This window comes from Anolis carolinensis, chromosome 1, assembly GCF_035594765.1.
Source record: "Anolis carolinensis isolate JA03-04 chromosome 1, rAnoCar3.1.pri, whole genome shotgun sequence".
NCBI classification, from domain to species: Eukaryota; Metazoa; Chordata; class Lepidosauria; order Squamata; family Dactyloidae; genus Anolis; species Anolis carolinensis.
The window spans coordinates 168,627,470-168,648,425 of NC_085841.1; the positions used below are offsets into that span (position 1 = coordinate 168,627,470).

At 38.8% G+C, this 20,956-nt stretch overlaps 1 protein-coding gene across 9 annotated transcripts in view; it reads right to left on the reverse strand.

Annotated features, from left to right (window-relative positions):
- kif16b (kinesin family member 16B) overlaps positions 1–20,956 on the reverse strand; it is a 174,452-nt gene that overhangs the window by 75,133 nt on the left and 78,363 nt on the right. For 4 of the 9 annotated variants that reach the window (XM_062958355.1, XM_008115040.3, XM_008115005.3 and 1 more), the window contains exons 18-23: positions 20,589–20,621; positions 20,313–20,366; positions 18,330–19,679; positions 15,444–15,593; positions 14,358–14,463; positions 2,505–2,555 (exon numbers count right to left, since the gene is read on the reverse strand). In XM_062958355.1, the coding sequence (XP_062814425.1) occupies positions 2,505–2,555; positions 14,358–14,463; positions 15,444–15,593; positions 18,330–19,679; positions 20,313–20,366; positions 20,589–20,621 (1,744 nt within the window). Of the gene's footprint in view, positions 1–868; positions 1,314–2,504; positions 2,556–14,357; positions 14,464–15,443; positions 15,594–18,329; positions 19,680–20,312; positions 20,367–20,588; positions 20,622–20,956 lie in introns of those variants that run through there. The other 5 variants (XM_008115011.3, XM_008115058.3, XM_008115032.3 and 2 more) reach the window with 5 other exon arrangements.

Here is a 20,956-nt window from a genome sequence, read left to right on the forward strand (position 1 = left end):
CCATTTTCTTCATTGGAACACAAAAGTTGTATGTGCTGTCCAGCATACCCAATCTGGATTTCAGTTAATGTAGTCACTGGGATAATATGAAACATTTCCAGAAAGTCCCGATTGCTCTCCAGTTGACTGGATGATGAAATTATGGCATATAAAACAGAATCAAGTAAAAGCAAGCATGCAGGCTCTGGACCTGGTTTTTTATAGTTTCCTAAAGCAATCCAATATATTCCTTTTAACTCATTGGGTTTGGCGCAAATTTCTGGGAAGATATAGATCAGATGTTGAAGTAATTCATTCCAGTGATATAACTGCAATTTCAGAAGCACATTGGAGAAGCTTACAAAATTTTGCCTAAGCACAAGGTTAGTTGTCAGTATTTCATTTCCACAACAATTACTAAGTGCCTCCGTATGATCTCTTGTGCACAGATCACCTGAGATATCTGAGCACAAGAACTTCATGGCATCATCTTTCTCCAAAGGATTTCCTAGCACAGTACTGACTTTGCGAGTGCCAATTACTTCCTTGCCTAAAAGCACATTTAACTTTAATTTCTTAACAAATGGAAACCTTTTAACCAGTGATGACATCCATATATATTTCTCTTCTTTTTCATACAAACTGGCTAGATCTTTGATAGACTTGGAAATCCAGCTATTCTTAAATAAATGAAACTATGTATAAAACAGAGAATTTCCTCAAGAGATGCCCCAGGCTGTAAATGTCTGAATCTGATACTTGTTGCTGACTGGTCTTTATAACCCTCTCATCCAAAAGCTGGTTTTGGACCTGTTCAGAAACTGGAAGGATTTTATCACAATATTCTCTGCAAGAAAGAGAACAGCAAGTACCAGATTGATGTCTAACAATGGCTAAATGTTCTGAAGATGTAAGGTGGGCATAGAAAGAATCAGGTTCAATTCTTGTGGTATTACATTCCCAGGAAGCACCAGGTAGACTTGTATTTCCAGCCCTGCTCTATGGTCAGGCAAATGAGTAATTCCATATCCATTACGATGTTGATGAAGCAACCCGGTAGAGCAGTTTCTCTTGTTGTTCAGGACTCTGGGTTGGTAAGATTCATTTTCAGCACTGCACAGACATTTGATGCATTGCCTTTTAAACCAATTTTTACTTGCAGCTTTTTGAGTCATATGGAATGGCAGAACTGTTCTCCAGTATGTGTCTACATTTTTGTCCTGCTCACTGATGGCTGTTATTCTTGTGTCTTCACCACGCGGGTTATGAAAATGGTCGCCATCGTTGGATATTGCAAAAAAGGCATAATGGTTTAGCCAGTGTTGTCTTCTCTGCTTAAAAATGTCAAAAACAAAATAAAACAAATGCAGAACAGGTCCCTTTATGTATTTAATAGGAAAACTGTTCTGATTTAAAATTTTATATATAGATTCAATTGTGTTGTGCAACCACAATTACTTAAGATTAAAACAAAATTAAATTAATCATGATCAATTGTGTTCCAAAAAGAAAAAGCAGGATTTCCCTTTCCCACAACTTTGCCTTTAAAACAGTATCCATTCTAGAAAATCAGTTTATGCAGTACAGTAGAGTCTCACTTATCCAACACTCGCTTATCCAACATTCTGGATTATCCAACGCATTTTTGTAGTCAATTTTTCAATACATAGTGATATTTTGGTGCTAAATTCATAAACAGTAATTACTACATAGCATTATTTCATATTGAACTACTTTTTCTGTCACATTTGTTGTATAACATGATGTTTTGGTGCTTAATTTGTAAAATCATAACCTAAGTTGATGTTTAATAGGCTTTTCCTTAATCCCTCCTTATTATCCAACATATTTGCTTATCCAACTTTCTGCCAGCCCGTTTATGTTGGATAAGTGAGACTCTACTGTATTTCTAAATGAAAGAACACTCAACTTTGTGAATTGACTGAATTCCACAGTCCCAATTCCTAAAAATGAAAGAACTAAACATGCTTATTCAAAAAACGAACTAATTAGAACATATCTATTTTAATTTGGGATGGAGTAATGAAAACATAATTGGAAAAACATTACAATGAGACTTAAGATTCTTTCAACTTATTTAAGCAAACATAGTTCCACGCTGTGTTTAAAGTTTTGAAAATCTGAAAGAGAATTTACTCTTGGTGGCAGATTGTATACTACTGACAAAAAAGGTTCCCTCTCAGTAAAAGAGATGGAATTTAGACAAATCTAGTGGGTTTTTTTGTATTATAACCAATTACTGCTGAGTAAAAACCTTGTTACTTTTTTATAGATCTTCGAAAGGATACTGTTGTCATATAATGACATTCAACAACTATTACCAAAATCAAAACTACCCAAACCTTCACCACAGCAGCAGATTTAATTTGAAGTCTTTTCCACTGGTCATTAATCTTGCTGGAATATAGAATTATAATTATGCTGCAAAATGCTAAGAAATTTAATTAGACAGCATGCTGTAATTTAAGATCAGCACTTTCTCAAGATGATAAGCTATGACTTACCTCATACTTCAACTTGCGTTGAACAGTACCATTATGAAATTTCTCGTTACTCTAAAAAGCAAAACAAAGGCATGGATCAAAACATTTCTCAAAAATGTGGCACAAAACCAAAATGGTCCAATACAGCCAGAAGAATGTATGATATGAGCAAAAACTAAAAGAACTCAGGATGTTTAACTTAGTGAGAAGACCGAAGGGGAATATGGTCACACTCTTTAAATATTAGAGATGTGCAAAATTTCAGAGGTCGATTTGGATTTCGAATAATTTCAGTGTTTTGGCAGATGAACTGCCGAAATATGAACTGGGAAGAACCACCTCTGAAGCCTTATTGGAACAAAATATGAGCTGCCAAATCTTTTGACTAAATTTGGGAAGAATTTGTTGATTTGGGCTGATTTTTCATGAGATTTTACTCCAGGGGCTGGACAGCAGCTGCTAGCATGACTGAAAAAAGCTGAATGCATTTTTTTCTTCATTAGCCTAGCCATAGCCAATCAGAAGAAGGAAGTGGATCATGTGTCTTTTTGCAAAGCTTGCTCTATATATAGCCATGTGAGGCCCTCCATTTTCTGTGGGTGCTATGGTGTTGGAGAGAGTATTATGTTCTTCTAGCTCCGTTTGTTTGTTTCTTCAGGGCCTACTGCTCCCTGCCTTTGTTTAGGAGAGCTAGCGTTACTAGATTTTTGAAAATTCTTTTTCTTTTGACTTCATTCATTTATTATCTTTATAATATATTCCTTATTCCATCTTTTATTTCCCAAATTATGCTAGGGAGGTGTGGGTGGGCATGTGTTGGGGGGGGGCACAGCAGCTGTGAGTTCAAAGGGCATTTTGAATGTTTTTATTTTGCTCTGCTAACGGTACTAGGATTTTATTTTTTGATTTTTTTGCTTTTGAAACTTGAAGTGCCAGCTCTGCCTATCTACTTACCTACCAGTACCAATTAACCTTCAACATATTAAAATAATATGTTAAACATTATAAAATCAATAAAAATATAAACACAAGATAGAAAAACAATTAAACACTTAATAAATTAAAACATTAATACAGTAGAGTCTCACTTATCCAAGCTAAACGGGCTGGCAGAAGCTTGGATAAGCGAATATCTTGGATAATAAGGCGGGATTAAGGAAAAGCCTATTAAACATCAAATTAGGTTATGATTTTACAAATTAAGCACCAAAACATCATGTTATACAACAAATTTGACAGAAGAAGCAGTTCAACACGCAGTAATGTTATGTTGTAATTACTGTATTTACGAATTTAGCACCAAAATATTTATTTATTTATTTATTTATTTTTCAAACTTATATGCCGCCACTCCCCTAGGGCTCGGGGCGGCTTACAAGACCCGGCTAAAATCAACAATTTAAAAACATCTTAAAACATCTTTAAAAATATCTTAAAAACATCCTAAAAGCACCTTTTAAAACATCTAACAGAACTCAAAGGCCTGCCGAAACAGGTGTGTCTTACATACCCTGTGGAAAACCGACAAGTCCCGCAAGGCACGGACTTCAGGTGGCAAGGTGTTCCAGAGAGATGGCGCCACTACTGAAAAGGCTCTGCGTCTAGTTGCTGTTAGACACAAGGCCTTAAAACTGGGGACTTTCAACAGGTCTTGGTCCTCAGGGATCTCTGGGGTTTGTAGGGAGTGAGGCGATCCCTCAGGTACATCGGCCCTAGACCATGTAAGGCCTTAAAGGTAAGTACCATCACTTTGAAAGTGATCCTGTGCTCAATTGGTAACCAGTGCAGCTGCCGTAAGATTGGTGTTATGTGGCATCTCATCGGGACTCCCGCAAGGAGCCGGGCAGCTGCATTTTGCACCAATTTGAGCTTCCGGATCACCGACACAGGAAGGCCGATGTAAAGGGCATTACAGTAGTCCAGTCTCGAGATGACCGTAGCCTGGATCACCGTAGCCAGGTTGTCCCTAGACAGATAGGGGGCTAGCCGTCTAGCCTGCCGAAGATGAAAAAAGGCGGTTTTGCTAACGACAGAAACCTGGGCCTCCATTGTCAGTGAAGGGTCCAAGAGGACTCCCAGACTCGTAAACTAGTGCAGACGGGCGTAGTGCTTCGCCATCCAGGATTGGCAACTGGATATCCCCACTGCCCGGTCGGCCCAGCCATAGGATCTCCGTCTTTGCTGGATTCACCCTCAACCTACTGGAACGCAACCATCCAATAATGGCCTTGAGGCACTGATGAAAATTGTCGGGTACAGAATCCGGTCGGCCTTCCATCTTTAACACAAGCTGAGTGTCATCAGCATATTGATAACACTCGAGCCCGAAATCTCGGACCAGCTGAGCAAGTGGTCGCATATAGATGTTAAACAACAGAGGGGAGAGAATGGCCCCTTGAGGCACCCCACAAAGTAGAGGGGACCTTTCAGAGACCAGGCCTCCCCTCTCCACTCGCTGTCCACGGTTGTGAAGAAAGGAGGCCAGCCAATTTAAAGCTGTTCCCCTGACTCCAACAACGGCAAGGCGGTGGGTCAAAAGATTATGATCGACTGTGTCAAATGCTGCAGTGAGGTCCAATAACACGAGCAGCACTGACCCACCCTGATCAAGCTGGCATCGAAGGTGATCTGTGATGGAGACCAGCACAGTCTCTGTCCCATGCCCCGCACGAAAGCCGGACTGGAAGGGATTTAATCCGCCTGTGTTGTCTAGGAACTGTTGCAACTGCTCCGCTACTGCCCTCTCAATCACCTTGCCCAGGAACGAGAGGTTCGAAACTGGGCGATAGCTGGAGGGAACCGAACGATCTAAATCTGGTTTCTTCAGCAGGGGAGAGAACACCGCCTCTTTTAAACCCTCTGGAAAGACTCCTTGCTCAAGGGAGCTGTTTATTATCTTCAACAGAGGGTCACGTAATCCCTCCATGCAGGATTTTACCAACCAGGAGGGACACGGATCGAGGGAGCAAGTGGTCGGTCTAGCTGCAGCTATGAGCCTATCGACAGCCTCTGCATCCAGTGGGATGAACTGGTCGAGGGTAGGCCCAGCAAGTGCCACGGAGTCTCAAGTTCTCTCCTTGTATCAATTGTGGCAGGGAGGTCCCGGCGTAGTAGTGAGATCTTGTCAACAAAATAGCTTTGGAAAGCCATGATATATTGAAAACATTGACTACAAAAATGGCTTGGATAATCCAGAAACTTGGATAAGCGAGGCTTGGATAAGTGAGACTCTATTGTAATACTAAAATTTCCTCTATACAAACCCTTGAGGAGGTTGAACATAAAAGGGTTGAACTCAATGGCTCACGGGGTCCCTTGTAACCCTATGATTCTATATTAACAGTGTAAGCCACTTTTTTTGATAAAAATGGTACAAAATGGGTTTACATGCAAATACTTAAACATGGCAAAATGAAAATAGCAACCTGTAAAATAAATGAAAAGCAAGAACTGTATGTGCTGGTTCCATGTACTAAGAAGACTTAGACACTCTTATCCAATCCCAGGGATGGCATATATAAGGAAATTAGCATGGTGCATCAAAACCATGCCAGATGAGAAGGACAGGTTGCTTATCTGTAACCGTATTACTTTGAGTGGTCATCTGTGAATTCACACAAAGTGCAGAGGACTGTTCGGAAACTTTTAGAATCACTAGGCAGAAAAGTTTCAGCAGTAATCCCGCCCACCATCTCAAGGCTATATAAGGTCAGGTTGCCAACAAAACCCTTCAGTTCCTAGGCTGCAGCTGAAGTCCAAAGTGAGAGTTAAATTGGCTGGAAACGTTTAGAATCACTAGGCAGAAAAGTTTCAGCAGTAACCCCGCCCACCATCTCAAGGCTATATAAGGTCGGGTTGCCCCCAAAACCCCTCAGTTCCTAGGCTGCAGCTGAAGTCCAAAGTGAGAGTTAAGGTGGCATATTCCCTGCGTAGGGAAGATGGGTGGAATTGTGTGAATTCACAGATGAGCGCTCCAAGAAATACAGTTAAAGGTAAGTAACCTATCCTTCTTTGTCGAGGTCTCTATAAATCACACAACTGGGTAACTAGCAAGCAGAAGTTATCGGAGGTGGGAGTCATGACACACAACAGATCATCTTCTTGGTACAAAATCAAAAAGGTTTATTCACCATGAATGATGTATCATAACAAGTGTCTTTCCCTTCATTGTCATTTACTTTTCTTTCCTCCTCTCAGAAAAATAAGCAAAAGAGCATGAACTCTTAAAATCCTCAGGAGAGGCCCTTTACTGGATACCATCTTCATCGCAAACTCAGTTGGTGGGAATGAGAGAGCAAGCCTTTTTTTTCCTTTCTTCCCAGGGATGCCAGAATGCCCCCCCCCCCTCCTTGCTGTCCTTTGGTGGCAGGTGAAAACCTTTTTATTCAGGAAGGTTCTATGTTAATGTTTGTATATTTTAGGCTTTAAAAGGTATTGTATTGGTTTTACTGTAAGCCTTTTCGGGTCTCTTTTTAAAGAAAAAAACAGGGTCAAAAATAATAGTAATAATCTATCTATATATATAAAAGGATAAAGTTGTTTACACAGTGACTATAACAACAAAACTAAACGTCCCAGAAATACGAAACTTGGCAACACAACGCAAAAGCCTTGCCTCCTGGTTATAACACAACCACACCACAAAACCACAATCTGGACCCACAAAACTCACAACAACACATCATGATAATAACAACACAACTAAACGGCCCAGAAATACAAAACTTGGCAACACCATGCAAAAGCCTTGCCTCCTGGTTGTAACAACACAACCACACCACAAAACCACAATCCGGACCCACAAAACTCACAACAACGCATCGTGACTATAACAACACGACTAAACGCCCTAGAAATACAAAACTTGGCACACAACTAAACGCCCCAGAAATACAAAACTTGACAACACAATGCAAAAGCCTTGCCTCCCAGTTGTAACAACACAACCACACCACAAAGCCACAATCCGGACCCACAAAACTCACAACAACGCATCGTGACTATAACAACAGAACTAAACGCCCCAGAAATATGAAACTTGGCACACAACTAAACGCCCCAGAAATACAAAACTTGACAACACAACACAAAAGCCCTGCCTCCCGGCTGTAACAACACAACCACACCACAAAACCACAATCCGGACTCACAAAACTCACAACGACTAAAAATTGTAAACAACTATAATAACACAACAAACACCCCAGAAATACCAACACAACCACACCACAAAACCACAATCCGGACCCACAAAACTCACAACAAGGCATTGTGACTATAACAACACAACTAAACCGGATGGCCATCTGTCTAAGGGGTTTGGGTGGGGTCTTCCTCCATGACAAAAAGAAAGAAAGGGGTTGGACTGGATGCAAACTACAAATCCCAGCACCCCATGGCATGGAGTCCATGCATTTCAATTAGAGGCCTCTTCCTTCTCCCTTTCCCCGCCATCCAACCCACTGACCCAGTTCCATGGCTCCGCAGGCAGGAAAGGCTGGGACGGATAGAGGGAGGGAAGGGAAGCGAAGGAACGCCAAGGACAAGATCCCTCCCTCCCTGCCCGGAAGGCAAAGAGTAAAACGGAGAAAAAGACCATTGATCCGGTTATATTTACCCTCCTTTCTGACCAGTGTGTTCTTATCAGCGAGCTCAGGATCGGAGCACAGAAAGGGAACAGCATAGGAATAAAGGAAACAAGGAGAGCACCCACTCTATCCATCCACTTATCTATCCATCCAGTCACCCACTAATAATAAACACCTACACAGGCAAGAATCAGCCATGTACTGAGGTTACAAGGCCATTCAGTGCTCATCCACCTCCCCAATCCCTACATTCACACTTGGCCTCCAAAAAAACAATTACAATAATAACAATGACAACAACCTGCCCGATCTCTGCGATCATCTGGGGAGGCCCTCTTATCGCCACTGCCTATATCCCAGGCCCGCCTTGTGGGTACAAGGGAGAGGGCCTTTTCTGCTGTGGCCCCCCGATTATGGAATTCACTGCCCATTGAGATCAGGCAAGCTCCCACTGTTAGCTTTTTAAAAAGACTTAAAAACATGGCTCTTCCGCTGTGCTTTTGGTGAGTAATTACTGCCATATATTTCTTTGTTACTCCCCTCCAACATCTATCCTCTAGACTGTTCCACTTTCATTTGTCCCTGTCCCCTGTGGTGTACTCCTTTGTCTCTCTCACCCCGAGTTTTTATCTCTGTGTTCATGCAGCCCGCCCTTGTTTTTACTGTTTCTTTGACTTCTTGATGTATTGTATATTATTATCTATTGTATTGTTTTAATTGTGTTATGATATGTTGTTTTTATATTTTATTTTATTATATTGTATTGCTCTGGGCATGACCCCATGTTAGCCGCCCCGAGTCCCTGTTGGGGAGATGGTGGCGGGGTATAAATAAAGTTTTATTATTATTATTATTATATTATTATTGTAATAAGAATCAACACCATCACAGGCAAGAAGCAGTCAGGCACTGAGGCCGAGAGGCCAGTCAGTGCTACACTCAGCCTCCAAAAAAAACAATACAGTAACATCTAACTTATCCAACCTTCATGACCACTATAACAACAACAATAAAAACAGGCAAAAAAAAGACTATTGTGCCACAATAAAAATATAAACCGCACTCAGCAGAATCAGACATCACGATTAACAACAAACCAAAGACAACAGGGATCTCAAGCAATTATCAATCAACACAAAAACTGAAGAAGGTAACAGACTTCATACACTACTACTAATGTGAGTATAAAGAAGGGTGGAGGTCACAGCATAAATACAACCTAATGTAGACTGACCAACACCACCAGACTAAGCCACAGCAACGCGTGGCAGGGCACAGCTAGTATATATATATAAATGTTCTGACCATTTTTCCCTTAACTTAAACAACTAAACTACTGGAGCAAATAACACCAAATTTGACAACAAAAGACATACCCTGTTTCCCCGAAAATAAGACAGGGTCTTATATTAATTTTTGCTCCCAAAGATGCACTAGGTCTTATTTTCAGGGGAAGTCTTATTTTTCCATGAAGAAGAATTCATATTTATTGTTGAACAACAAAATGAACATTTATTATATACTATAAAGTAGTTGTCATCACAAACCAGCATAACCAGACAAACTATGAATCCTATCAAGAATTTCTTGTTACTACCGCTATTTACATGTACAACAATCTATGGTACCGCTTGCAGTTTAGGTTTCACAAGGTTTCCACGCTGATTTCTCTCTATTCTAGTTTCAATGTAGTCATGAATGATGAATAATATAATATACTATAATAATAATATGATAATATAATAATAATATAATATACAATATATTAATGAGATAATATAGTAATAGGATATAATAATAACAGAATATGATAATATGGTATTAATAGGATAATATAATAGAATAACAGAATGGAATAGAATGATATAAAATATATTAATAGGATAATATAAAATGGAATATAATAATAACAGAATATGCTAATAATAAAATAATAATAATATGATAATATAATAGAATAATAATATAGAATATAATGATATAAAATATATTAATAGGATAATATAAAATGGAATATAATAACAGAATAATAATATAATAATATGAAAATATAATAGAATAATAATAGAATAATAATATAATGATATAATAATAATAGAAAAATATAATGATATAAAATATATTAATAGGATAATATAATAATGGGATATAATAATAGTAACAGAATATGATGATAATAATATGGTAATAGAATAATAGTATAAAATAATAAGTTTCATGGCATAGGATAGGAATAAGGATGAGAGGAGAATCCCAATACGTCCTGTACCTTTAAGAAGCAGAAGGAGAAGGACGAATGGAAAGCCCTCTTCCTTCCCTCCAACCCTCCCTTGCCCTGGCTCCAGGAGCCAATCAGAACCCTTGGGGGCGAAGGGAGCATGGCCTTGTCTCCAAAGGAAGAAATGGCAGCGCAGCAGCAGCCACGGAAGGTTTTTCAAGCCGCAGCTGGGGGACAGGCAAGGCCAGCCAGGGAGGGAGGCACAGAAAGCAAGCACTCTCTCTCCCTCCCTCTGGTGTGTATGAGGAGTGCTGCTTCCCAATGGAAATCTGCTGCAGCCTTAGTTGCTAGGTCTTACTTTCAGGGGAGGCCTTATATTTGGCAATCCCCCCAAACCCCTACTAGGTCTTATTTTTTGGGGAAGTCTTATTTTAGGGGAAACACGGTAGTCATTCGGTCTGTATTTTACATCAAAACCCCCTGGAAAAATAGTCCAAATTACAGAGGATGAGAAAGAGCCTTTCTCCCCTTAACTGCCAGTTAGAAAGGTAGGCTCTGCTGCCTTTAGCACACACAGCCCGGCTGCCCTTAGGCCCCGCCCCCTTCGTATCCTAGCAACTCCCTCAGCCAAGATGGCACACAGGGGACAGGAACTTAGGCCTGATCCACACTGCCTATAAAATACAGATTATCTGATTTTAACTAGATTATATGGCAGTGTAGACTCAAGGCTGTCCCACACAGCTATATTACCCTGAATATCTTCCACAGTATCTCCTTAGAACTGGATATCTTGAGTCCACACTACCATATAATCCAGTTCAGTGTGGATTTTAAACAGCTGTGTAGAAGGGGCCTCATAATCCAGTTCTAAGCAGATAATATAAGATTATAAATATAATGTATAATAATTACTCTGATATAATAATATAGAACAATATAACCTCCAAAACCAGGACAGTAAATAAAGACCAACACTCTGAAAGCAGGGAAATTGGAAATGTACCTGCCCTTTGTACACACCGCCCGTCGCTACTACCGATTGGATGGTTTAGTGAGGTCCTCGGATCAGCCCCACCGGGGTTGGCCACGGCCCTGGCCGAGCGCCGAGAAGACGGTCGAACTTGACTATCTAGAGCAGGGTTCCCCAAACTTTTTAAACAGGGGGCCAGTTCACAATCCTTCAGACCATTGGAGGGCCGGACTATAGTTGGCCACCAAGCAATAATAAATAATAATAATAATAATAATAATAATAATAATAATAATAATAATAGCAATAATAATAATAAAGAGGGTTGGAAGAGACCCTTTGGGCCATTGAGTCCAATTCCCTTCTGCCTTTGTGCACCGAAAGCATAAGCAAAGCATCCCTGACAAATGGCCACCCAGCCACAATGTTAATAATAATAATAATAACAACAACAACAACAACAGCAGCAACAACAACAGCAATAATAATAAAAAAGAGAGTTGGAAGAGACCCTTTGGGCCATTGAGTCCAATCCTCTTCTGCCTTTGTGTACCGAAAGCACAAGCAAAGTACCCCTGACAGATGGCCACCCAGCCTCAATGTTAATAAATAATAATAATAATAATAATAATAATAATAATAATAATAATAAAGAGGGTTGGAAGAGACCCTTTGGGCCATTGAGTCCAATCCTCTTCTGCCTTTGTGTACCGAAAGCACAAGCCAAGTACCCCTGACAGATGGCCACCCTGCCTCAATGTTAATAAATAATAATAATAATAATAATAATAAAGAGGGTTGGAAGAGACCCCTTGGGTCATTGAGTCCAACCCCCTTCTGCCTCTGTGGACCAAAGGCACAAGTAAAGCACCCCTGACAGATGGCCACCCAGACTTAATGTTAATAATAATAATAATAATAATAATAATAATAATAATAATAATAATGGTTGTAAGAGAAGAAGAGACCTCTTGGATAATTTAGCCCAACCCCCTTCAGCCCTTGTGCCGTGGGGGCCGGATAAATGGCTTCAGTGGGCTGCATCCGGCCCCCGGGCCTTAGTTTGGGGACCCCTGATCTAGAGGAAGTAAAAGTCGTAACAAGGTTTCCGTAGGTGAACCTGCGGAAGGATCATTTTGCCTGCAGAAGAGAAGGCTGAGAGGAGACATGATAGCCATGTACAAATATGTGAGGGGAAGTTATAGGGAGGAGGGAGCAAGCTTGTTTTCTGCTGCCCTGCAGACTAGGACACGGAACAATGGCTTCAAATTACAGGAAAGGAGATTCCACCTGAACATTAGGAAGAACTTCCTCACAGTGAGGGCTGTTCGGCAGTGGAACTCTCTTCCCCGGACTGTGGTGGAGGCTCCTTCTTTGGAGGCTTTTAAGCAGAGGCTGGATGGCCATCTGTTGGGGGTGCTTTGAATGCGATTTCCTGCTTCTTGGCAGGTGGTTGGACTGGATGGCCCATGAGGTCTCTTCCAACTCTACTATTCTGATTCTATGATTCTATTAAATTCCACAAAGGAAACAATCAGGGCCGGCTAACACCTCCCAGGTAGATAGATTCCCCTAGGTAGCAAGCAGCCAGGCTTTGAAGTAGTGAGGCTATTCATTGCAATTCTAGCAGCTCAAAAAACCATTCTCCTAGAACGCAAGTGCCCAGCCTTCCAAGCAGCAAGCCTATTCCACTGTATTCCAGCTCACCAAACAAGGATTCCCAAAAGAAGAAAGCAGCCAGACTTTGAGGCTGCAAGGCTATTCACTGCTATTCCACCTGGCCAACAAATGATTCCCATAAGCCAGAGCAGTGCATGGCCGGGCACAGCTAGTAGTAGTAGTAGTAGTAGTAATAATAATAATAAGTCATAGAGACACAAAAGGATAGCCATCTTATTTTCTGGGTGGATTCTTTCCTAGCTTCATCAAAAAGCCATATCTAAATCTCTACAGAGAGACAGTGGGATTTTCAACACAGGGAACATTGGACACCAAAGTATTCAAACAGAAAGCCAGAAAACATCCCAAAGGTTAGTAGAAGGAAGTTTGTACTCTTTGGTATTAAATTAAGACATTTTTTTAAAAAAAAGTCAGGGTCACAGACATTCCACAAAACAAATGCAGTACAAATGTCCTCATAAAACTTCTCAGATCTGTTGTTTGTGTGGCTCGAAAAGAAAAACTTGTGATGGTCCTTCAGTATAGTTTACACTGCACTGTACAAGCCAGGTACTAAGTGGTTCACAACCTTGCAATGTTCTTCAGCAGCCTAAGACCCAAATTCATGTTTGAGCTGAAGCCGAGAGAGAAGCTTATGATCCCTGAAGAGTTCTCCCCTTTATTTATCCTTTAGAAAGCAGAAAATAGTACACAATAACCTTGCATTGGAATCAATTATTACACAAGATGAGTGCTGAGATAAAGTAGCCCACTGCTAATATTGCACGTCAGAGATGGCAATTCCCTGTTATAAATCCAGCATAGTTCTCAAGTTGCAGCAAAAGTTGATCTACTTATAGTGCTTCCTGTTAAGTCCTTCCAGGCAAAATCCAGTACTAATTGGAACCATGTCCCACTGAGCTACACACATGTAGCGGGACTTTCAATTTTGCACAAGAAGGCAGGCCAAAAGTAGACACTTCTGGCTTTGATGCTACTTTTATTTTTTCAGCCACAGAAACTTGCACAACATCTACACTGTAATATTTTGTTCTCTATGTCAATAGTAGCTGGCATATTTTCTTTGGGCACTCAAAGGAATGAAGATGCCCTGATCACACAGGTGTATAAAGTGAAAAACAGGAACCTCTTGTACCTGTCATATGTAAAATGCCAAATTACATACATGGCACCAATATTAGCTGAAAATCTTTTTGCCAAAGAGAAAAAACAGATCCCTATCCAGCTGCTGCTGTTTTTGTCTTGAACAATAGTGAAAGAATTGCAAATAAAGAGAGTCCATGGAATAATTTCTTTTTGAGCTGGATACCTTGAACTCTCAGAAGAACAAGAAGGAAACACCACTTTGTGGAGACTTTTTTTCAGCAGAGGTGATCATAAACACATGTTTACAGTAGACAAAAATACCACCATACCTTTATAAGTTCTGTAGAATGTGACAGCGTGCAATTGTTCTCACCAGAGCTGCAGTGAAAAGTTTGAAGGCGTCTTTGAACTTCCTCTTCAATAAAAGCATTTATTCTTAAGATTGTGAATGAAAAGAAAAAAAATGTTTACTCATAAACAAGGACTGCAAAGGCACTGTCCCTTAGGTAATACTGAGCACAGAAAACATATAAACAAGGTACTTTGAAATAACTCTTGGTGATTAGAAATGAGGCAAGATGATAAGAGAATGAAAAACAGATTTACAGTTTAATATATTGCAACCTATCTTGAATCCTGAACTGACTAAAAGGAAAAAAGAAAATAACCACAATCTTTCTTAAATTGTAGTAGGAATTGCTTTTCTTGCTCTCAGATTTGTTATAGTTCCTAACTGCAGTCAACTGAAGATTTGGTGGTAGTCCGTTTCTCCATTCCACTGTGACATACAACAGCCGCTATCAGCTTCAATCCTCCATTTGAAAACATCAGTGGAGGTTTTGTTATTGTCTTCAATAGCAGCAAGATTTTTATCATGGATTGCAGCATATAATTCTAGATTCCACTGTGAAATTTGCTTATTTATAATAAGAGAAAGCATTATATTACTGTTGCTACAGAGTAAAAATTTGGTTAAAAGCAACAGAAGAGAGAAAAATTGTGTGTGTGTTGATAATGTTTGGGAAAAAAAAACCTCAAGGGAGTTGTGGTAGGATGAGAGATTCTGTTCTGCGCATACTATTGGGTAATGTTTTGTATTCCCATGATTACACGGCATTAAACAGATTTCCCAAGTGTTGTGAAACTATAATCATAAAATGCTAGAAACCCTTGGGGCTCAATTTTAAAAACTCAAACTCATGGGCTACACTGAGAAAAAGCAAAAACAAGGTTCAGTCTTATTTGGGAAACATTTCAAAATCTTCAAAGCAATAGAACTGTGCCATTCTACTCCAATTACAATGTAAAAGCATTTTAGCAATTTTATTAAAGGCATCCATCTAAAAATACTTCAGTAGAAAACTAGGTTATAGAAGTTCTAAAGAAATACAAGATAACAAAACATGCATACACACCCGTCATCTACTAATGGAATGAAATGGGGTTGAGATTTCGTAACATTATAAACCGGAGGATGTCTCTCTTCTATGGCTCCAGAAGACCCCTTTTCAGCACCACCCTCTTCATATATTGTCTGCTTTAACTGCTCTATTTGTAAATCCAAACTGTCAAGAAAATTCACCAAATATTATTTAAAACATTTTTGCACAGAGGGGTTGCTAAAGTAAGATTTGCTATGTGAAACTTCCCTAACACAAGCCTACTACTTTCAGTTTATCTAGATGAAGAGAAAATATATTTGCAGACATTGTCTTCCCCTTGAGTGTCTGCAATCCAAACATCTTGAAAAAACTTTTTAAATGTGGAAAACATAATATCAATGGCCCTTTGCAATATCAACACAGCATGTTGAGATGATAGACAACCACTCATGGATTATATCAGCATCTTCATAAAATAAATGTTGACATTTCCCCTTTATAAGCAACCTTGATTTCTACACTACAGTGGGCCCTTAGTATCCACCATGGTTTGGTTCCAGGATTCCTCATGGATACCAAAAATTGTGGATGCTAAATTCTCATTATATACTTCACATCAGAAGCGACTTGTAGTTTCTCAAGTCTTTCCTGACAGGAAATATATATATATATATATATATATATATATATATATATATATATACACATACACAATAGTGAATTAAAATGGCATCCTTTATATAAAAGTGCAAAATAAAGGATTTATTTGGGGAATGAATGAATGAATATATGTATATTCAAGATGTGGATATGAAAGGCTGACAGTCCTTGCAACTAGCTGCCTCAGAATATCCTTATATCCAATTGTATTTGAGTGGAAAAATCACGAGTTCCAATATCGTTTGAAAAGAAATTAAATCCTGTTATTATCACACAAGAAGCAATCCCTAAGATATACATACATATAATCTAAAATAAAATTGTTTCAATAGCAAAGTACTTATTTATTATCAAAAAACACATTGCAGTTGGCCCACCAATTCCATACCCACAGACTCAACAATACATAGCTTAATTTTAAAAAAACAACCCCAAAAGCAAACCTTCATTTTGACATCTTATATACTATGTTGTATATAATGGAACTTGAGCATTCATGGATTCTGGAATCCACTGGTATTAGGGGAAATATTGTAGCTCATTAAATGTTAGATTGATTCATGAGTCTTAGACTATTAGTAACATTTGAGTAAGCTTGGTTCATTTTGAGCGAAAACGTCAACAATTTAGCTTTGGGGCAAACTGGCACAAGTCAGGAGATACAAATGAAGGTAAATAGTTTTTTTTTGTTTTTTTTTTAAAAACCATTTCAAGTATTCATGGAAAAATCCTTTAAAAAAGCTTAAATCCATCATCGCTTGGTGCCATTTTAAAATCAACAACAGCTGCACAGTAGAAAACTAATATGTTAAAACAAACACCAATGCAGACAATCTGTTTTGGAAGATTAACATCTGCTGCTTTCAAATGTAAGCAGCCTCACATTTTATCATGGTCCAAAACAAAACAAAAAAAGTCCCAACACATATCACTCCAGATAGCAGGCAAATTTTAATGATAATCTAAGATTTGCATTGGAAAAGAAATAACGAATAAGACTATATCCTCCTAAAATTTCTGTTCATGTTCTCTATAATTCTTTGTATAGTAGGGAAGAAACTAAATTATTGATTCAAATTTGATTTTTAACCCCAGCTCTGTTTTGTTTCTACAAAGGTCTTAAAGGAACCTTCTAAAGAGCTTAAACAACAGGTTAATGTTACTACACCACAATTAGCAGCTCTTCAAAACTAAAAATCTATTCACAATGAGAAGTACTCTACAGCTACCATCACATAAGAAGCTTATTTCATACTGAGGCACTAAAAGTATGTTAGACCATGGCGTCAATATTTATCTTAGATTTTGCAGTGGCTAAAACCATAAACACAAAATGCAAATAGTGTGCAAAGTCTGGAAGAATTAATACATATTAATAGATAAATGATGTTACAATGTCCCATTAGTCATTTAAAGATGTTAAGACATTTCATCCTGTTTCCCCAGGAAGAAACCTTCCATCTGGCTAAAAGGAAGGAAATGTCTGCTGTAGCCTAACAAAGCAAACCAGCTCTGACACTAAAACTGTCTTCACTGTTAACAAGCATGTGCTCTTTTTTTCTGTAATCAACTGACTGATAACACAGTCCTACCAAAAAAAAGGTTTCTTGGTTTTTAGGCTTGTTCCGGAGGCTATTTGGGGCACAGAAAATTGCATTGGATAGACAAGATATGGGTAAACTTTGGTTCTCCAGGTGTTTTGGACTTTAACTCTCAGAAATCCCAGCCAGCTTACCAGCTGTTAGGAATTGTGGGGGTTGGAAGTCCAAAACACCTGGAGAACCAAAGTTTGCCCATACCTGGAATAGACTATATCAGCTCTAATTTCTTAGATATAGTTATCACGATTTTCTATGGGCAAGCAGATGGTGACTGGTAGATGCCATATGTTCTGCTTCTCAAAAACTAAAGCTGATAGAAGAAAACTGGTGCCATTTTTTGCAATCAGCAGGTCAGATAGACCCGGAAAGAGGTCTAACATCTGAGACACTAAAATGTGTGTTGGCCAGTGTAATTTTCAGAGTAGCAGCAGGTGGGATAAAATACCCTTCCAAAAATCACTACTTATATAGGGAGGTAAGTTTACACTGGATGAGCACGTTCCCTGAAATTAGGATCATTTTGACTATGAGATGAGTGTTATAGTTTCTGCTCAAGTAACTACCTTTCTGTTGGCAGCATTGAAACTGGGTATTTACAATAAGTGAAACAGAGGTATGTGGATATGTGTGTGTTAAAAACAAATTGGATTCCTCTTACTGTTCTCGGTCTTGCTCCAATGCTTTCTGTTCTGCCTCCAGTGTAGCTTGCAAGCCGGCCTGCTCACTGCAACTGCTGTTCAGAGTTGCAAGCTTCTGTTTCTGCTCTTCAATCTCGATGGTAGAATGACGTTGCAATGCCGAGTGCCGTCTTTCTAACTTGGCTACTGCTTGCTCCAGAGCCTCTCGCTGCTGCTTCTGTCTTGATTCTAGAATTTCTTTTTCCTTTTTCCTCACTTTTTCTTCTTGCCGAGCCACATTGGCCGTGAATTCAAATGTTTCTTGAAGCTGCTGTAGCTGGCTCGCACTGTCCTTATACAGTGCAAGCTGTTCTTCCTTTTCTTCTAACTCTTTCTCAACTTCATAAAGAGTATTGTCCAAGCTTTGGAAGCCTCGATCAAGTATTTCGCAGGCCTTTTGCTTTTCTTCCAATAAAGCTGGCAAATGATTATTCATCAGAAACAGGAGCTGCCGTTCTTTATACTGCGCCCTATACTCAGCTGATTTTATTTTGTTACATTCTTCAACTGCTAAGGCAGTATCCAGTATGCTTCCATCATTTTTCTCAAGATGTAAGTGCTGTGTATAGGAGTGTTTTAAAGGATCCAGGTTTTCGCGTTCATCAGCTATCTCTTTTTCTAAATGATTCCTTTGTTGCACCAAGTCTCTCTCCAAGCCAGTTAGCTGTTCTAGCTGTTTTCTCTTAAAATCCATAAAATTGTGCTGTATCTTTTCTAACTCTTCACAGTCTTCATTATCTTCAGATCTGGCTTCTTTGACTCGCAAGAGAGATTCTTTGATGTCTTCAAGGTCCTTCTTCTCATCTTCAACTCTTTGAACATCTCCTCTTTTGAGCAGCTGTATCATGACTTGTTTGTCCCTAAGCTGCTCTTCTAAGTTTGTCACCAGCAGTACTTGATCTCTTTCCTGTTCTTCCAGTCTCTTTTTTTCCAGTTCTAATTTGACATATTGTTCTTCTTTTTCATTTTTAAGCTTTTCCAGTTCTCGGAAAATCTGCATTTTTTCTGCTTTCTCATTCTGATTGAGCTCTTGTAATCGCTGAAGTTCTTCTGTAACTCGAGAAAAAACTTCTTCTTCTTGCTTCTTTTTTTGAAATTCAATTTCTTGCTGTTCACGTAGTCTCTCTTCTTCAAATTTTTCTTTTTCTGCCAACAAGTCTTTCATCCTACTTTCTATATGAAAGCTTTTCCTTTTAAGATTTTCCTCTTGTTTTCGGATTTGGAGCTGAACTATTTCTGTTTCTTTACGCTGAGACTCTACTTCTTGTTGCATTCTTTCCAGCTCAGCTTTGTTAGATTTTTGTTTTTCTTCCATTTCTTCTATCAGCTTTCTAAAAAAAAAATTAAGAAAAGGTATTTTACTTTTTCAACAGATTCATGTAAATGTCTGTAACAGCCACTAGGTGATGTTCAGAAGACTTTTACTATTCCCAACTTTTTCAGGACCCCAGCATTGAGTTATGGGGACCCCATTTGGGGTCGGGACTCATAGTTTAAGAAGCAGTGGTTTAGACAAAGGCTATTTGTTCAAAATATTGTCCTGTTATGAAGAAACGGAGAAAAGTAGCCCTTGAACAAGATAAATTGTGTACCAGCAAATAATAATACATACATACATACATACAATATATACTATCAGTTAACAACATAGAACATAAGGTAATGCATATTAGGCATTATATGTATTTAAAATGACAGACACAATACATTATTTATTAATTTTATGTGTAATATGTGTTTATATAAGAACAAATACATTCTTGGTGATATACTTTTTAGAACTACTATTTTAAAATCTATATCTGGAAGCACAAGATATCAATGAGTACAATGAGTTCAATCCAGAGTTTTTATACTACTGGGAGCAGAGTTCTCAGATGAATTAGAAACATCTATCTTCCATTCCAGTTTATTCCGTTGACATTAGAGGGAGAGAATAAGAGACAAGTATCCCTATCACTTACCTTTTACTTTCCAATTTTTCTAGTTCCTCTCGTTGCTGTCTCTCAAATTCTAATCTGTTGGAGAAAACATTACGTTTCTTTTTTTAAATGAACAATGATTATAATTTCCCTTTCATACTTTAATACATTCCACTCAAAATATTAGGTTTTTTTTAAAGATTTAATTGATATCAAAACACAACACATTAAATGACACAGATAAATGATTAGCACTTTATTTGGAAGTTAGAGACACATAAGCATAGTAATCTGTATAAATAATTTTAGTTTCTCTACCTGAGACAGATTGGTCCTTTTACGGGGAAAAGGCTGCCAGAAGAGGTAGACAGAGATAAAGGAGTCAGTTAAGCAAAGGGTGTACAGAGATAAGATTGCAGAGAAAACCATTAACACCTTAACAGCAAATTCTACACATGTACAAACATATACACAAACATATGATGCTAATGTGGGTGGAAAGCACTTCTAACTAACACAGGGTTTTACTATTTTCCCCTGCAGCTACTTTGCGACAGTACATTCTGCTCAGGATTCTCCTTAAAATCCTCAAGAAAGGATGGGGGGATGGGTTAGGGCATCCTCCACATACAATACACTCTATTTAACCAGAACTCAAGCAACAGGAGCTCTCAAACAACCAACAA